This window comes from Apteryx mantelli, chromosome 7 (assembly GCF_036417845.1).
Source record: "Apteryx mantelli isolate bAptMan1 chromosome 7, bAptMan1.hap1, whole genome shotgun sequence".
Classification (NCBI taxonomy): domain Eukaryota; kingdom Metazoa; phylum Chordata; class Aves; order Apterygiformes; family Apterygidae; genus Apteryx; species Apteryx mantelli.
Window position 1 is genome coordinate 16,401,192 of NC_089984.1, and position 17,359 is coordinate 16,418,550.

General features: G+C 39.4%; 1 protein-coding gene across 1 annotated transcript in view; it reads right to left on the reverse strand.

Moving 5' to 3' along the window:
• Window positions 1-381: 381 nt before the first annotated feature.
• The window catches only part of LOC136992414 (L-threonine ammonia-lyase-like), a 31,911-nt gene continuing 14,933 nt past the window's right edge, over window positions 382-17,359 (reverse strand). Inside the window, exons 6-12 of the mRNA XM_067299511.1 lie at window positions 13,882-14,047; window positions 12,546-12,642; window positions 11,552-11,627; window positions 10,787-10,912; window positions 9,324-9,491; window positions 8,944-9,001; window positions 382-785 (exon numbers count right to left, since the gene is read on the reverse strand). Of these exons, the coding sequence (XP_067155612.1) occupies window positions 687-785; window positions 8,944-9,001; window positions 9,324-9,491; window positions 10,787-10,912; window positions 11,552-11,627; window positions 12,546-12,642; window positions 13,882-14,047 (790 nt within the window). The 3' untranslated portion in view covers window positions 382-686. The remainder of the gene's footprint in view (window positions 786-8,943; window positions 9,002-9,323; window positions 9,492-10,786; window positions 10,913-11,551; window positions 11,628-12,545; window positions 12,643-13,881; window positions 14,048-17,359) is intronic.

Sequence of the window (17,359 nt, forward strand, 5' to 3'; positions counted from 1 at the left end):
TTCAGAATATGCTTTTTATAGCTGCAACATCTTTTGGAACATTACTTTATAAATAGGCTCATTTTCCCTTGAAAAAAACAATGAAGTATTGGCTTTTATTTTCAAAGGGTTTTTTTAAATTGCATTTTGTTGGCATTTTTCCTCATGGTAGAAAAGATATTATGCAAACAGAAATGTGCGCACACCCACCCACCCACCCCTCCTGAAGCAGATTCAGCAAATGAAGAGCTGCTTCTGGCTTGAGAATTTAAAATGACTATAACTAGTAATATGGCAAATTCTGGCAGAAGAAGCTACATTACTTACTTTAACTCAGGGCATGAAAATCAAAAGACCTTTGAGAGGTCTATATTCAGATAGAGAAAAGAAAAATACCTTCTCCCTGTTTATTTATTGAATGCCATTACATTCTACATACTAGTCAAAATCCAAATAGCCAGCTGATAATGCATTATCGAATTTCAACACCAGTAGAGACTATAAAATTTCCCTTTGCTAAGCTAAAGTTTTGAGTTTAACTTTACTCCCAAGGACACTCACTACATTTTGAACAGGAAATAAATATCCTGAAACTATTTGCTAACTTTTCAGTTTTGAAAGATAATGTTTGTTCTGAATGCCTCAAGGTTAGTGCTCTGTGAAATATCTGTCAAAGAGCCTCAGCACTTTCCCTAGTGCTTTGCTCATCACCGTTCAGTCCACTTCACTGCTGGGTAGCGTTCCAGGAGAGCATTTCTCAGCTGAGCTGTGTGGATTTTGTCTCTAGTCTCTACAATGCAGGTGACCTGGGAAAAGAATTAGGAACATTCTTAAAGACATGGCAGCATTCTCAGACAAAGGTATTTCCAACTAAATCCTAAAATACATTCTTAAAAGCAAAATGATCAGCCAACATAAAAACTCTGGACCTTGCATTCCCTATCTACGCAGGTAAGAAAACTGCTATGACAGAAATTCTGGAGCTCTTCCAGTCCTTCAGGGTGATCTGCAGACCTTCCAACAGCCCCACTCCAGTGCCTTCAAAGTTTGAAGGAGATAAGCTGATCCTCTCCTGGCTCCTGGCAAATAGTTTTCTGCTGTCCCTAACAGGCCTCTCTGAAATCATCCATTAGCAGCTTTTCTTTTCTGTTCCCAGGGGAATACACCCTTTGCTGCTGCTGTCTCACCCGTGTTTGACTCTTGCCGCAGCAGATTTCTGCATTTCTGGGCAGTCTGTGTTCCAGCATCTCCATCCTTCAGTCCTTCTTTTTAATTTCTCCTCTCCTCTCCCATGGACCTATCCCCCACTGCTGTTTTGTCCCTGTAATATTCTGGCCGGTTTCAATCACTTACACAACTTTCACCCGTTTTTTTCTGATTGTGTTCTTTGCTCGTTGCATCACTTCTAGTTTTCTATTATAGTTGTCATTAAATCAAACTAAACCCAGGCAAACCTGAACTTGATAGTTTTCCTTTTAGTCTTTACTTTTCCCTGTGAGCATTATTGACAACCCTATTGTCATGCTAGCCACGCGAGACAGTAACTTCAATGCCATTTTTTCAATTCCTCTTTGATACATCTTTTCTACATACTCACATCTCTACTGCACCATTCTAAAATCTGGGCTCCCCTTTGATGTGAGATAAATATACCAAGGTCTGCTAAAGGTGAGGCACCAATGTGATGGTGCATACTGGAAATTATAGTTCAAAAATTTAGACCACTAACTTCAGTCCTCTCTGCTCCTGCTGGAACTATCACTGATGTTGAAAGTGCCACGTGGAAAAAAAGCCTCACAAAAACATGGAAATCTAGTGAGGAAAGGATCCAAGATGAGTCAGGGTGCAGCAGCAGGGAATTTATTGCAACAGGCATATCTACAGAGAACAGAGAAGAAAAACGAGTCATGATAACTTTAGGGTGGATTAGTAGAGGCAGATGCCACGTATAATGCTCCTATCAGAACTGCGTCCTTTAAAGAAAACAAGGCAAAAAAAAATCTTTTAGTCTTAACTCAGATATGTTTATGAGGCCATTTCTAAATCAGAACTTTGTGAATTCATATTTCCTGGAATGAGCTTAAAATGACAACAAACCTTTAACCAAACTACTGAATGAGAGGATATAAAATTAACTCCAAATTATTCTAAAAAACTATGAGTTCATTCTAATTAACTAAAACTTCTTAAATATTCATCATGAAATAAGCCACATTTCTGATATGTTTTTGTAAGTCTGTGGCTTATTCTGAACACAGTTCTAATTTTTCTAAAATCTTTGGAACACAGATTAGATGCCAATTTCTTGCTCCTCTGAAAAAGCTGGATTTTGTCACAAGAAAAAGACAGTCACAGAAGAAAGACTTACTTAATAATGAGCGAAGAGGAGAGAACACAATGATTAGGAAAGGTATCTAAAGGCACCAAAGCACCCATTTTCCGTTCTATGGTTAGCATAAAATCCTCAAAGCTTTGCAGTCATATTTTCAAGAGTACATATTCATCTCTCACAGAGTTTGTAACTAAAAAAAACCCCAAAAAAACAACCCCTTTTTTTCCTCCGCAGCAATTGCATCTGTTTTGTCCTGAGCAAATCAATCGTTGCACTTGGAACTAGTCTGAACTTGCTAGGTTCAGCTTTGAATATTTGGCAGCAAGCAGTTGCTCTGCCCTGGGAGCAAGCATGGGAAAGAATTTGGATTTACAGAGCTAGCTATCCTCCTCTCTGCCCTTTTCTTTCTGCTGGTGATTGAAGCCAGATAGACCGGGACAAATTGAAGCCAGAGAGCTTGTAAGCATTTTGGACTAATACTGTCTTTTTGTTCCGTGCATGCACAGTGTCTAACACAAATGCGATACTGCCATGACTATGTTATAGTGTAGTATAAATGAAATGACAGCAACAACAGCAAACAACTCTTGAAATTCACCTGATCTTTTACACTTGCCTAATAAAGTAAGAGAGAACATTTACTCACAAGAGGAGCAAACAGATAACCAGTCTACATTTTGTAACAGCTACAGATCCAAAAGTCAAGGAAGGCAAGAAAGTAAAGTGTGGGAATTTGCTTTCTTGCTCAGATTAAGACAATTTCCACTGCAGTTTTATATCTCTTTGTAGACCCCCTCGCTCTTCTTCACTTCACCCAGGGAATGTGATTTACATGGGTGTCCAACAGGAGAATCCTCATATTCCCAAGCAGGTGATAGGTACTCACCTAGATGCCCTCTACAAGAGGTTACATACCCACTGACCAGCTAAACGCTGGTAAATGCTCCAAGTTGGTCTTATTTAAGAAGCAATGACAAAACTTACTGCCTAATGTTTCTTAAACTGAGAACATGATAACCCATGACACCTAGAGAGAATATGAGTGGGCAACTACAGCTTTAGATATAGTTCAAAATCATAAGCCCTCAATACTAACACTAGACATAGGCTTTCTGATCCAGCAGAGCTCTCACTGACGTCAGGACCATGCTTGTACCACAGATCTTTCTTTCCTGTGTATCAAAAAAACAATACATTTTTATGCACTTCTTTGCTTCTAGGTCTTATTTGCTGAATTAAAAAAAAAAAAAAAAAGATATGTTTCTGTAGCATTGTTAAAATAATCAGCCAGATGGATCTTTTACTGCTTTGGAGTTTGACTCTCTGTGGCAAGTAATCCAAAGATTGATTCTAGCCTTGGGGTTTAGCTAGCCTGTTTCTTATAGCAGGCCTATAAATAATGAAAGACAGAAGAGTCTTTGCTGAATATTTGTGTCTCATGGGTTTTATTTAATAACTAGAAAAGATAACTAGAAATAGTTGAAGGAGAGGGACAAAGGCTAAAAAAAGATTATGGAAAAGATCAAACAAAAGTTATTACTCTGTGCAACACCAACATAATCTGGATATGTCTAAATTAAATTATTCATGGGAATTAATTAGCTCCATTTCAAAGAGAGGAAAGTTTGTATCTTCACAAATGGAGGAGATTTAATAAGTTCTGTGCTGCGTGATTCAGGCCACAGAACGGACATCCCAGCTCCCCTTTATCTGGAAGTCTCACATTTGGGCACTTTGCCTTTTATCATATTTTTCTGGATAGTCAAAATCAAGTTTGTGTGCCTCTCAGCTCCCTGTTGCCTACTCCCTTGTTGTAGGCTGTCTGTGCAGATAAAGACATCAGGTGGACCTGAAAAGTCAATGCTAGAGAACAGAGAAAGTGAGAGTAGCATTGTTCATTCAAAATATTTACATTTTTTTGTGCTTTTCCAGGCTCAGTGTAAAGACAGGTACTAACCAGCTAGCACTATTCCTTATGTCCCATTTATTCCTGTCTAATTCATTGAACCTTTGTATTCCAGTTCTTTAATCCTAGATACCATATTCACACTCTTCTTCTAAGCTGTTGATCTCTGGGGATTAAAAAACCTGAATATTTGTGATACAGAAATATAGGTTTGTTTGCAGACAAATCACTGGAGTTAGAAAAGACAACTTTAATTTTTTATTTATATTTACTATATTATATATTTATATTTGAGTCCATATTTTTATTTATACATTAGTTTCAGTTCTATAAACAAAGCAAGGCTTTCTATTAAAAAGAACTGGGGAATTTTCTAAATTACTTAGTAAACACTCAGTGTAGGTTACAGCACATTATAGATTATTTGACAGCAGCATGTGAAGTTCTGGTGCAGGGATCAGCTGCCAGATAGCCCACACAGTCGGAGCAATGCAATGCTTGAGAAAGAGCTAACAGCTGCCACATGTGTTACTTAATTGTGCAACTTGAGCCCGTATCTTTTTCCAAACTCTTGTATTCACGTTGGTGAGCCCTAGCACAAACAGGTTATCACAGCATTACATAATTTAGATAAAAATCAAACAGGCCCACTCACAGCCTCCCCAGACTCTGTTTCTTATTTCTGAAATTGGGGTATAATATTCTATATAGGTGGGATGCCATTACAGAAAATTACTGAATTCTTTCTCAGAAAAAAATGTATCATCTGACTTTGCACTCCAAATGTCTCCATTTTGCAGATGGGGAACCGAAGCAGGGAAACAGCGGCTTGCCCAAGGTTGTGCGGGAAATGCTTTAGGAACGGTAGCAACCCTCGTGTAGCTGGACAGCTGCACATTCCCGTGCTGCTCTTAACAGGCCAGTAATATGGAACATGTTGGCACCTGGGGACTCCAGTCCTCAATATTCTCCTCTGGTCTTTTACAAAATGCATGTTGGCCCAAAGGGATTTACTGAGGTTGATCAGAACACACCAGAACAATTTAATGACTCCTGGCCTAAGGTGAGTAAACCTTACGTAAAAGCAGGTATTACACTGCACGAGGTGAGCCAGGGAACGCCGCAGCGCTGGGACACGGCGTGATGTTATCACAAAGAGGAAGCCACATTTGGCTTATGAATTAATATTTGGTTGCACAGTCGGAGGGAGAAGCAATGTGATGGAGGCTGTTTTGACCATCAGTCCCTTCTGAGGAGCTCCAAGCCCGGGCTGAGCAGAGTCCCAGGAGGCCCTCGGACAGCTGGGGACTTTCGGCAGGGTGGGATGGAGGGGTCTGCCGGGCGCAGCCCCTGGTGGCCCTCACTGCGCTGCCCCAGGAGCTCTCCTCTCCCCACCAGGCCATGTACATGGCGGTTTTGGTGGTAAGAAGTCTTTTCTAGAAACCTGATGAGCTCCAAGACACTCTCTTTCATCTGAGTTGCTTGAGGCCCAAATATCGGACCACCCTTCAGCAGGCAAGCTGTTAACCTATCGCATAGCCTTGCACTGCTTCATAACACAGACTGGTTTTCATTTCATTATTAAGTCATTTATTGATTTTGTTCACTGACTTTTCTTCTGAGTCAATAGTAGTACGAAATGAAGGAGATGTAAATAGCTGTGAAGAGGTCTGGAGATAGAAGCAATTTAAGCAAGAAATTTTCCCATTTTGGATCTGAGGGACATCGCTGATAAAGGATAGGGAAGGATCACAGAGGCAAACTGTAGCTTCATCCCACAATTTGGGTAATCCTTAAGGTCTCTGTCTCCAGTTGGATGATGATGCTGGCTGATTTGTCCCTTTTCTCTGACCTTTATTTTTGTCTAGATATGCTTGGCCATCCAAACTGCTTCAAGAGCTGTAAACTGTGAAGGGCCTACTAGACGTGCTATTCTAAAGGGTGATCTGCTGAGAAAATTATCCATCTATTTCAATATTAGGACTTTGGAAGCCATTTCCTAACTGCTCATGTAAAAGTGAGATAGATGTGCTCCTGGTAAAGCTTTTGCTGCTTCCAGAGTGCATTAAGTTGCAGTCCTCTGCAGGACAGAAGCCCAGTATGAGCCACAAGGAAAGAGAATCTAGAGATATGAACAGGAAGTATCCGAAAGAAACTCTCATGTATTTCCAAAAAATGGGACCAGCCATTGGGCTTGTCCCACTGCACAAGCCACTTCATTAAGCAGCTGCTGAATCTAATGTAGTCATAAACCATTCAAGGAAAAAAGATTTGTTTCCCCTCCCTTTTTAAAAATTGTTTTCACTAGTGAAATATTCCAAAAGTGATTTTTTTCAAAAGAGTAATTTGAACACAAAGCATCCTTTTAGAAAGTCATTACTACTTCATGAAATCGGGCTATCAGCAAAGATCTTCCCATAGAGCATTCCAAGCATACACCAGATGAACAAACACTAATCTATCAAGGCGTTTCACCAGAGGGGAAAAAAATCCTTCATTTCCCTGACAAGCAGTGAATAGAAGCCACATTTCTCTTCCTTGGAAATGAAAGGATAAATCCATAAGGATGATTAAATACTGAGATGACAATCTTGACAGGACTGATTTAATATTTGAAATAAGCCACTACACTTACTGCACTCTTCTGTCTAATGTTTAATCTATATCCACAGTCAAAAGTGTGTATTAGAGTGGAGTGGGTACAGCTATAATGTCTTTCTTATGGTTACCACTAGTTCAACACAGGTATATTGTACACACAATAATTCTGGTTCTTGATCCAGATTTATATGCATGCTTAACTTAACGTGCTGTGATTTACACTGAGCAAAATGATTTAAAGTTCTTTGCAGGTCTGCTTTAATAGTATATGCTTAAAATGCTTTGCTGACACAAGGCTGTGGTTCTTACAAACAACAAAAAAAAAAAATCAAGCAACCCCCCCATATGAATTAAATTTACTATGAAAATATGCATGTTTTTATATCTTGATTTTGAGCAAATTCATTTCAATGCTTAAAGACAAATTTGATATGCTATCTTTTTTGACTACTCTTGTTCTAGTTTTCAAGCAAAAGCTTCATGATTCACTACCAGATACAACCACCTGCAAAGTCACTGAGGTCTATAAATCTGGATCACTACTTTGTAGCTCACATCTAATTATCCAATAGCCTCTTACAGACCAGTTAAAAGCCATCACGCTAGTCCAACATCCAATTAAATTATTCAGGGACACAAATTCCTCCCTTCAACCCTCTTGTAGCGCAACTCGGTGTCAGATTCTTGAAGTGGATAGTCAGTGAAAATAGACTGTGTTTAAAATGTAGATAGTAGTACATGACACTTTTTAAATTCAGAGACTGTATTTGCTACAGATTTTGATAAAATTGTCTAATGGCAAAGGTTGCAATAGCAACGGAAAATTTTTCTAACATTGTCAATCAAAAGACTAAGAGAGTAGATTTAGTTTAATTTACTTAGTAGCATGAATAAAAATCACAAGCCTTATTTCATAAAAATTACATTGAAAACTCTTTAGAAGAGTTACAGGGTTTGTAGAACCCAGCTTTCAGTCAAAAAAGGTTTATCAGAGTTAAATTAGTTATTTATGAATCTGAAAGATTTGTCTACCGATTTCAGTGTCATGTTACCCACAAGCAACTAAATGAGCATGCTGGCCTATCTTCATGGCACACTGGAGTAGTAGAATGATGTAGATTTAGTCCTCGACACTTCAGAGGACTATTAACAGCATGCTTGGAAGGATGTTCATGAACTGCATTGCAGTCCTTTGCTACAGTAATCTTTAATGTATTCTTTATTTCTGCAAATGAAAATGCTGAGCAGGTCCTTGCATCCAGGTGAATTCATACCCAATACAGGAATCAATATGGAACTCCTGCAGTTGTGGAGTTTAGTGAATTTACTTCATATTTAAATACCAACATGGAACAACTTGCTTATTCATTAGTCTTATTGTAAGAACTCCAGCTGTGAGTCAGTTTACCAAAGATCCCAAGTTTGACCCTTTTATAACACTGCCACCTGTGATTTCACAAACTCAGTCAGATTAGGCTTGGACAATAGTAGCATGAAATCAGTGGAACCACACCTTTGCAAAACCAGTTGAAACAAGAGATATGCTGTGAAACAAATGATCCTTTAAGAGATGACATTAGCTGGTAACACTTCCTCACTGTTATTGTATCAAATACTCATCATTGGAATAACGACCTTGCTCTGTGCTGTTTACAGACAAGGTACAAGACTGAGGCCCTAGTTAAAAATGAGGATACCTTAAGAGTAAGGGTATCATCCACATCGATTTAAAGCAATTTGATCTTGGATAATTACAGCCAGCCTACACAGCTAGCTCTTCCAGTTCTGAATGGGTGCTGTAGCTTGCTCATCACTTCCCGCACAAAATTATTCACTTGATAATTTGCGATGTTAACAGCTGGAGTATTTCACTGATTGTTGCAATAGCAGGTAAAACAGGTCCTGTATTATTTATATGCCTGTTAAGTGTTTGGTGAGGCAAGATGATGTGCGACCCAGAAGAGATTGCTGATTATCTGTCACACTGCTCTCAAAATCACTGTGCACATTGTGAACTGTATTCACTGTTGACCTCCATCAAAATTCCACACAGAGATACAGGAAAACAGAAGAAACTCGGGGAGATCAGTACTGCTAGAGGAACTGAAACTGCATTTTACCTTACCTCAACAGTGAAGAGCTCAGATGTCACAAACAAGTGTTCTTGTTTGATATCCAATACTCTAGATGAAATAAAGGAAAATCAGAGATCACAACTAGCTTTGTCACTGCAAAATAATTTCAGTGTTTGGACAGTAACTACTTCTGCTGTTTTCTGTATTAGATACTTCCTCAAAGATGCAAAGATGTTGCGCATTGAAATAAAAAGGAAGGGGAAAAAAGGTTTTCTGAAATATGAATTACAATAATGCAAGAAAAAAAAAATATGGACTAATTTAGTTACTTAGAGACTTTCCTTCAGATGACATTTAGAAACCCATCCAAATCTTTAATAATCTTTGTGCTACTCTGTGACTATCTATCCTTATTACAAGTCTGACTTACCTTGCTTCCTCCCGAGCCAGAATCTCCAGTAACTTTGCAATGTCTCCTGGGCAGTCAGAAAGCACAAGGGAAAACCTGCACACTCTGTTGTCAAGGGTCAGGGCACGAGCTATGCACTGTTGCAGCAAATGTAATTCCAAGTTTCCACTGCATATAGCAATTGCCACTCTGAAAGGAGAGAGAAAATAGGATTTTTGATTAGTAGAGATTTGTGCAAAGGAATCATCAATCACAGATACTGTATTCAGTATCAGCTTAACAGCTGCTAGGATTGCCCTTTGGTAAACGTATATTACATTTCAGAGTGGCTCCTGGCTCTCAGTATCCATTGAAGGAGCAAAGTGGGACCCTGGAAGCTGGATGCGTTAGATTGTCTGAAAGTTTTTTTTTTCCTCACTGTACATTGGTTGGCGTTTTTAAACATTCTAGTCTGTTTCAGATTTTAAAAATGTGACCGCATTTTTCTCTGGAAAGGAAATTCTGAGTTTCAGCTTCTTAACAGTTAGATAACATATATGTTCAAGACTTCCTATAACCACTAATTAAATCCATCTCCACATTGGAAAGTGAATACAGAAATGTTTGAAGAGCAAATGAAAAGTCATATGGTTAGTCCATGATATCTTTCTCTACAGAATCAAACCTGACCTCTTTGAACCCAATCCTGTACATTTTCCCATTTATTTTAGCTGTACTGAATTGAAGTTTGTTGCTGCCTTGGCTGTACTAGTCTGAAAAACTGCTTCACTCAGTAGTATTTTAGTGTGTGATGCTGTGCAATGGAAAATTTTTTTTTATTTCGAGTCTATGCATGTTTAAATACATTCTGGGCTATGCCCTGAGCCAAGGCTCAATCCGCTTAAGCACTAATACTCAAGCCCAGATGCAAGAAGGCGCTTACCCACACGTTTAACTTTAAGCCCAAGGGTAATCCCATTGATTATCTGGGCAAGAGTTCTCAGGGCTGAGAGGCAGGTGTCACTGAGGGACTGCAGGTGAAAGCCTGGCTTCTTTGCTTGCTCTCACAACTTGTTTCCTTAGACAGGAGGCAAGGTCCCGTTGACAACAAGGATGATTTCCACATGTGGAATGAGAGGAAGCAACAGACTGACAACAGCAGCATGCCCTCCTTGGTGACTGCCCTGGCAGGTGTGACCAGGCCTTGGGCATCTGCGTGCAATGGGTTTTCCCCTAGTCATTTGAGAATACAGGAAAAGGATCATATTTGCCTGGTCTCTAGGCTGACATTTGTCTTGATCTATCCGATGTTTGGAGCTGTGTGTGGTCTCTTCAGCCTGAAGTAAGTGTCACTGATGAGCCCATCGCCAGTTCAGGGGCAAGAACTGCCTTGTCACTCTAAAACGAGCACTCTCCCTCAGCTCCGTTTCCAAGGAAAAACGCACTCATGCCCATGATTTTGCTCAGCTCCCTGCTAAGCTCTGTGTTTGCAATAGCTGCCTTACCTTTTACCCTTCAACTCTGGCAGCTTCCCAGCAATTAAAGCTGCAAGCCCAATTGCCCCTTCTGCATCAACTGTGGCTCGCTCATACTCCAGCAATCTCAGCATCGAAATGAGGATGTCTTCCTCTCTAAAGGCAGAAGAATTAGGTCGAAACAAAATAAAACAAAACAAAACAGCTACCAAAAGCCAAAAACAATACATTCATGTATTAAGGGATTCCTTCTATCCTCCCAGTCAGGTAATGACCCCATTGCTACATTATACAAAGCTGTGCTGCTGGAGATGAATGTGCATCTCAGGCATGCTCTTAACTGAAAGACAGGACAGCATTTTTTACTAGAACCATTTTTCCAGTTAAATTCTAGGGGGTATTCTGCCAACTGGGCCTTTCAGTGAAGATTTAGAAGAGTTTTTCCAAAGGCTGCCATCAAGTGCTGTAGAATGCAACAGGACCATTAACATATTAGCAGCAGGTGAATGAGGAATGAGGGATGAGGGAATACGAGCAGTAGGTGAAATGTTCACCCATATACTTCTTCCAGCCAAAGAGTGAGATATGTGGGACCGGGCTCATTGCCTGCAGGGCCCCTTCCTGGAATGAAGGGCACACTGCCCACCCGGGCCCTCAGAGTGTGCACCATGGCAACTTCTGCCCAGCTGCTTCTCACTGTAGAGGAAGAGGAAGACCATACCCTGCTACAGCCCATTTTTCATACACAACAATGTTCACACAATATTATTCATTGCACTGTTTTTCTTCACCTACCTCACAGCAACAACTTTATCTACAAGTTTCCCAGTCAGCTGCAAAGAATTGCTGCCAAAGCAAGGTCCACTCACATCTGCAGATTTCAAAACACAAAAGTAAGAAGCTGGCTGCTCTAGACATGTTCAGCATTTTCCTTTTAAGAGTTCTGACATTATTTTGTGCCCTTAATAGAATAAAATAAAGTGAGTGCAGCATACTGCTATTATATGATTTTAAGTTATTTGATTTTTGTGTGACAAAAATAAGTTTGGTAACAAAAGACCAAAGATCTCCCAGAAGGAATTTGCCGTTTTAGGCTCCATTAGGAAAATTCTGATTCTCTACCCGCACAGTCTTACTGAGCGAGGAACCGTACACATGATGTACAATGAGGCCTGAATTAGAGAATAAGAACTAAAAGTTACAGGGTCTGTAAGCTGCAGCAGGACAGTCAGCAAAAGGGAGTAGAGATAGGCAGGAATTACTGAGAGAGTCAAGAAGTTGTTTGTCTATAAAACTTCCATTTAATCCAAAACTTCAAGAGATTTGAACATCAGGTAAACAGGATATTCTTAATTTGCTTAATAGCAAAGTTTTTCTGAACAAATGATACAAAACCAACTGAACCATGTTTATAAATGCTGTTGTTCTAAAAACAGTTTTCTAAGACTAAATATTTAAGCACCAGATTTTTCTGCCTTTGCAGAAATTAGTGTTTCACAGTTGTTAAGATACTACTTGTGAGCACAGCGGTCAAATAAATACTCTCTTATTTCTAAGTATTGGCCTGAACATTTCATGTGCACTGGAAATAGTATTGGGGGAAATAGTGTTGAGGGAAGGGGGAACAGGTCAGAAGTTGCTCTTACAGCATGAGTTAAATTCTGATTCTTCAACATTAGATTTCATTCAAATATGTTTGAACTGAATTAACTCAAAAAGACTATGATCAGGTTGGAGAAATCAATTACAATTTTTATTTTACCTCCAAAAGAATAATCCATTCTATTACCTCCATAAAAGTGATGACTGCTGCAGGCCTGTTCTTCAGTTGGGTGGCCAGCCTTTAACGATTGTTGTAACACGGGGAAGCTTTCAGATTCAACCCCCTGAGGAAGGGAGGTGATGTCAGTTTTTTATTGGTCAAGTTATAGCAGAAGTCACCACCAGAGTGGATAGCAAAAAAGCTGCACAAAGTTTCCTGTTAGAATTAACACTAAGTCAATTTGAAACTCACTAATGTTCGAAATGTACACACCATATAGCTTCAGCTTTAAAAAGGATGAGGAACTTTTTTCTTAATAAATTTCAATAGAAATTTCAGAGTAAATTAAAAATGAGTACAAAATGCAAAAAGAATTTCATCCGTGTAAGCATTTCATTGTTCAATAGTACAAAAGAAATGGAAGATGATACTGAGGAATGTAATCTAGCTGCCAAATACCAGATGACAGCTAGGAGTAAATGGGAGGGAAAAAAATGAAAATAGTATTTTAAAAAATCTCTTACAGAAAAGTTTGATTGAAAAATAAACCTTGACCAAGCATCCCTTTACTATTTCATGGTTGTGAAATTATCCATTCCATGATTAGTATAAAGTTCCCAAAGTTTTTTCTCCCACCTCTTCCTTTCTGGCTCATTCCTTATCACTTTTGAAGTGGGAGAATTATGTTGGAAATCTGGTGTTTAACTTAATTACTATCACCTTCCAGAAAGAAAAAGATTCCTTTTTACCAACAATATTAAATTCTTCTATAAATTACAGCAGGAAAGTCCCCAACTGTAAGTCAACAGTGCTTTTGTATATAAAGACAGCAGTACTGTGTTATGGGCCTTTACATCCCTCTTGAGCATGCTGAAGTCAGCTAGCTTAGATCACAAGTAACACTACCTTTCCTGAAGTGTTCAAAACAAAATGGAAAAAATAGCACTTGCACTAAAGTTGAAAGTCACCCAGCCATGGCAACAATACAAAACAGTAATCAAAAATTTTAAAGAGATTTTTTCCAAAATAATTATGCTGTCACTAAACTTATCTTGTGACTTCTTTGGGGTCAAAATTTTCCAATAAGAAATTCATCTGAAATGCAGAACTGGATTTGATCTGTTTTGGAAGAGCGTTCCCATACTTTTTTTTTAAATCCAGCCAACCAGCCAAGAGACAGCAGGCTTCCCAAGCGCTCAGATACACTTCTCCTGGGCAAAGACCATGGACACAGAGGGCCCCTGTCCATAGCACGCGCAGACTCTGCCTGTGTATCACCAGCGACCAGTGCCTTTTGGAAATCTCAGTGGCAGGAGGCGAAAGCTGTCAAAATAGGACAGTTCAAAGGTGAAGGGAAACTTACAATCACAGAAATATGTGGGTCGAGATGTTTGAGTGCAGCAGCCGACCCTGCCAGCAAGCCGCAATGCCCTCCTGCGGGGAAGATCACTGCATCCAGCTTTGGCACCTGCTCATAAATCTCCAGTCCCACAGTTCCCAGCCCGGACAGGTAGACAGCACTGTCTTCCCTGCGGCAAGGAGAGACACAGTTCACAGAGTTCACATTTGTCAACGCAATAATAGTTCGGTCTACTTCTTTAAAGATATGATTCACAGAAAAGCTACACGTGAGAGTACGTCACCAGCACCATTAGGCCAAGAGGCAATACAACAGGTCACTGCCATCAAGCAGACCATCACAGGCTTTGATTTTGATTCTTTCCAAAGTAGTGCAGAACCAAATTGCAAAAATGAATTGATGCCAGAGCAAAAATCATATGAAAAACAGAGGCACAAATCCTTCAGTTACAATCAAGTCAGCAACCATTTCAAGATACCGGAATCAGCAGTCATCTGGGCTTGACAGGACAGCAAGTTTTCGTGCGGGAGGGAACGCTGGGATTAAAGCAGTAATCAGCAATCAACAAGAATTCACAATCCGATCTGGCCTGGATCAGGCCTGCCAAACAGCCAGCAGGCTGAAGAGCACGTAATCCCCTATCTAAATACTCCTACAGGTATTTACAGATCTGAAAAGGACAAAAGTCCTTCTTGTCTTGCCATTACTTCCTTAAGCTCCATGAATTTTAAATGTTGTAGTCAAAACCAAAAGCAAAGACAGGAAAGATCTTCTATCTTTATTTACAAGTGTAATTTAGTGTTCCTGATAAAAAGGAATTTTCATAGATACCAAACAGACTAGTACAGAGTTAAGTCTTTCCACAGTCCAGGGCCAATATCTGATACCTTCACATTACTTTGGAAGACCTCACGGAAGGATAACAGAAGCATTTAGTCTGCCAAAATACTTACTGGTAAAACACTTTAAGGCACAGGCAATTTAATAAGCAGAATAGGGACAAACAGAGTAAAAAAAGATTGGAGAAGAGTCCACTGTATAGTCAGTCACACGATTGACATATCTATTTCTAAAAGCTGTTTTGGATTTTATTTAAAAGTTAGCAAAGGTGTAAATGTAGAATGATATATGAATGAAAAATATGAGACCTCTGGGTGCCTGTACATTCTGCTTTTTCTGGCAGATGGATAACCAAACAGAATTACAGATCCAGTGATTTCACTTATTTTACTTCACCGAGTGCATTCAGGTACTAAGAAGCTGTGCTCCTTTAATCCTGTTAGCAAACATATCTCTTTCACTATCATATGCCATGAAAGACAATGTAAGGAACAAACGAAGAAGAAAGCAGGAAGAAGGAGGAATAAAGTCTGTATTTTTAAATTAGCATTTTTGAGTCAGAGCTAGAAATCTCGCCATTTGCCTTCTAAATCAGCAATCAATCAGCAATCCAAGATGGGTCTTGAGGCCTCAGTCTCCGAGTCAAAGTTTGACGTGACATAGCTTTTTAGGTTCTGTTCTCCTAATTTAGGGTACCAGCTGGGCTTCCTAGAGCAACAGACTAATGAGATCACAAATGAATAAGGGACAGGTCTGATCAGTATTTGGATATGGAGTTACACAGGAAAAAACAGGATACTCAAGGAAGGTGTGCAATTCAATCTGTAGCACTCTTCACTCTCTGATTCACAAACCAGTCATTCTCTCACATTCTCCCAGAGGTACTGTGTCACTTTATGGGCCTATCTTCAGATTAAATATATAATGAAGTCCTGAATCCATGCTACCTGACCAGCAATTATGTAGACGTCATGATTGAATTCCAACTTGAAAAATCACATTTCCTTCCTGGAACTTCCAGTTCCAGTTGCAACTGAATAAAAAGTTTCCCTCCGGTAACTGAACGCTTGCATGCTGGCTTTCCTAACTCAGTATTTAATTGCACTCAAGAAATATGGAGAACTGAGACTGACACACCCAACTACAGGACATGACACGCTACAGGTAAAATAGAAGTCAGTCATGTAGTGTCTACTTCAGAAAAGAAAGAATAAATTGTTGGTTAAGGAAATCCAGAGATCCCATGAAGCCACCTTTCTCTCTCTGAGCAACATTGTCACCAGCGTGATTAATAGATAAGCTTCAGCTCTGGGATTTCTTCTGTACTAGCTTGCAACAGGACAGGGGTTTGGATCTTTCCAATTGTTTTGACCATTCACTTCTTGCTTTTTTTTTTCTTCTATCCAGTGAGTAATTAATACAAGAACAACCCCATAACAGTGCAGATTTATTGCCTGGGAATGCCTTTGATATTTGGAAAAGCATTACTGTGATTTTTCCACCTGCTAAGGAACAAATCACTGAAGATTTTAGGTAAGCTAGAAACAGGACAGGACATGATTCCAAATAAAATAAAATAGAATAGAACAAAATAGAATAAAATAGAATTTCATTTCAGAAGTTCCATTCTAAAGCACAGGAGATCAGCTGGTCAAATCAGATCAAAGTGTGGTGCACACACACATGCAAGAAGACTGGCTATACACATACACACATCTCTCTCTGAGAAAGCTCTCCCAAGCTATACTTGAGAAATCATGTTTCAGGTATCCTGTTATGAAAAGATTCACAAATGTAATATTGGTCTCCCCTGTCTTGAATGCAAAAAATTGTGTCTGAAGACTTAGGTTTTAATTAAACATAGCAATAGACTGAACATCTCTGTTTTTTGTAACTTGGAATATAGTAAATCAGAAAGCTTAGATGTTATTAACTGTAACATGTACTTTTAGAATTCTTCAGTGCTAGTCCTTCACATGCATTGCCCCTGGAATTTTATGAACCTAGAGAATCTGCCTTCTGTAAAATAAAGAACTATTTGGGGAAGAGGGGAAGATTAACCATGGAATTACAGTAAGGTAATTTAGTTCTAGTGCATAAATGTGATATGTGATGAAACACAGCTGGCAGTTAACACACCTATTGAAAAATGGCTGACAGCAATTTTGAAATCACAAGGTTATGGAAAGCTGTCTAAGAGTCTAAATGTGTTTAAAATTCAGTGGGATCTAGGGCACTTAATTCCCTCGGATTTCTTTGAAAGTCTCGGTGTGAGACAAGATTCTGCCCTTGGTGACAGACAAGGTATGTCAAATAGCCCAGTCCATCACTAGCTGTTGACAGAGCTGACATTGTCATTGAAACGTAGAGTTTTTAGTACTGCTTTTCCCACACAAACTGGATATGGATAAACCAACTGGGAAAGAACTAAGGACTTTCTCCATTCTACTCATTCTATGATGCTCTTTCTAAGGAATATTACCTTAAACATTAGTATTATTATGTTTATTGTAGTAGTGCCCAAGAGCCAAACAAGAATGGGGACTCACTGCAGAAGGTGCCGTACAAGTGGGAAGCGGCCGATCAGCCCCGCTCAGAGGAGGTGATGGGGAAGGAGTTTAACAGTCCAACCAGTGCACCA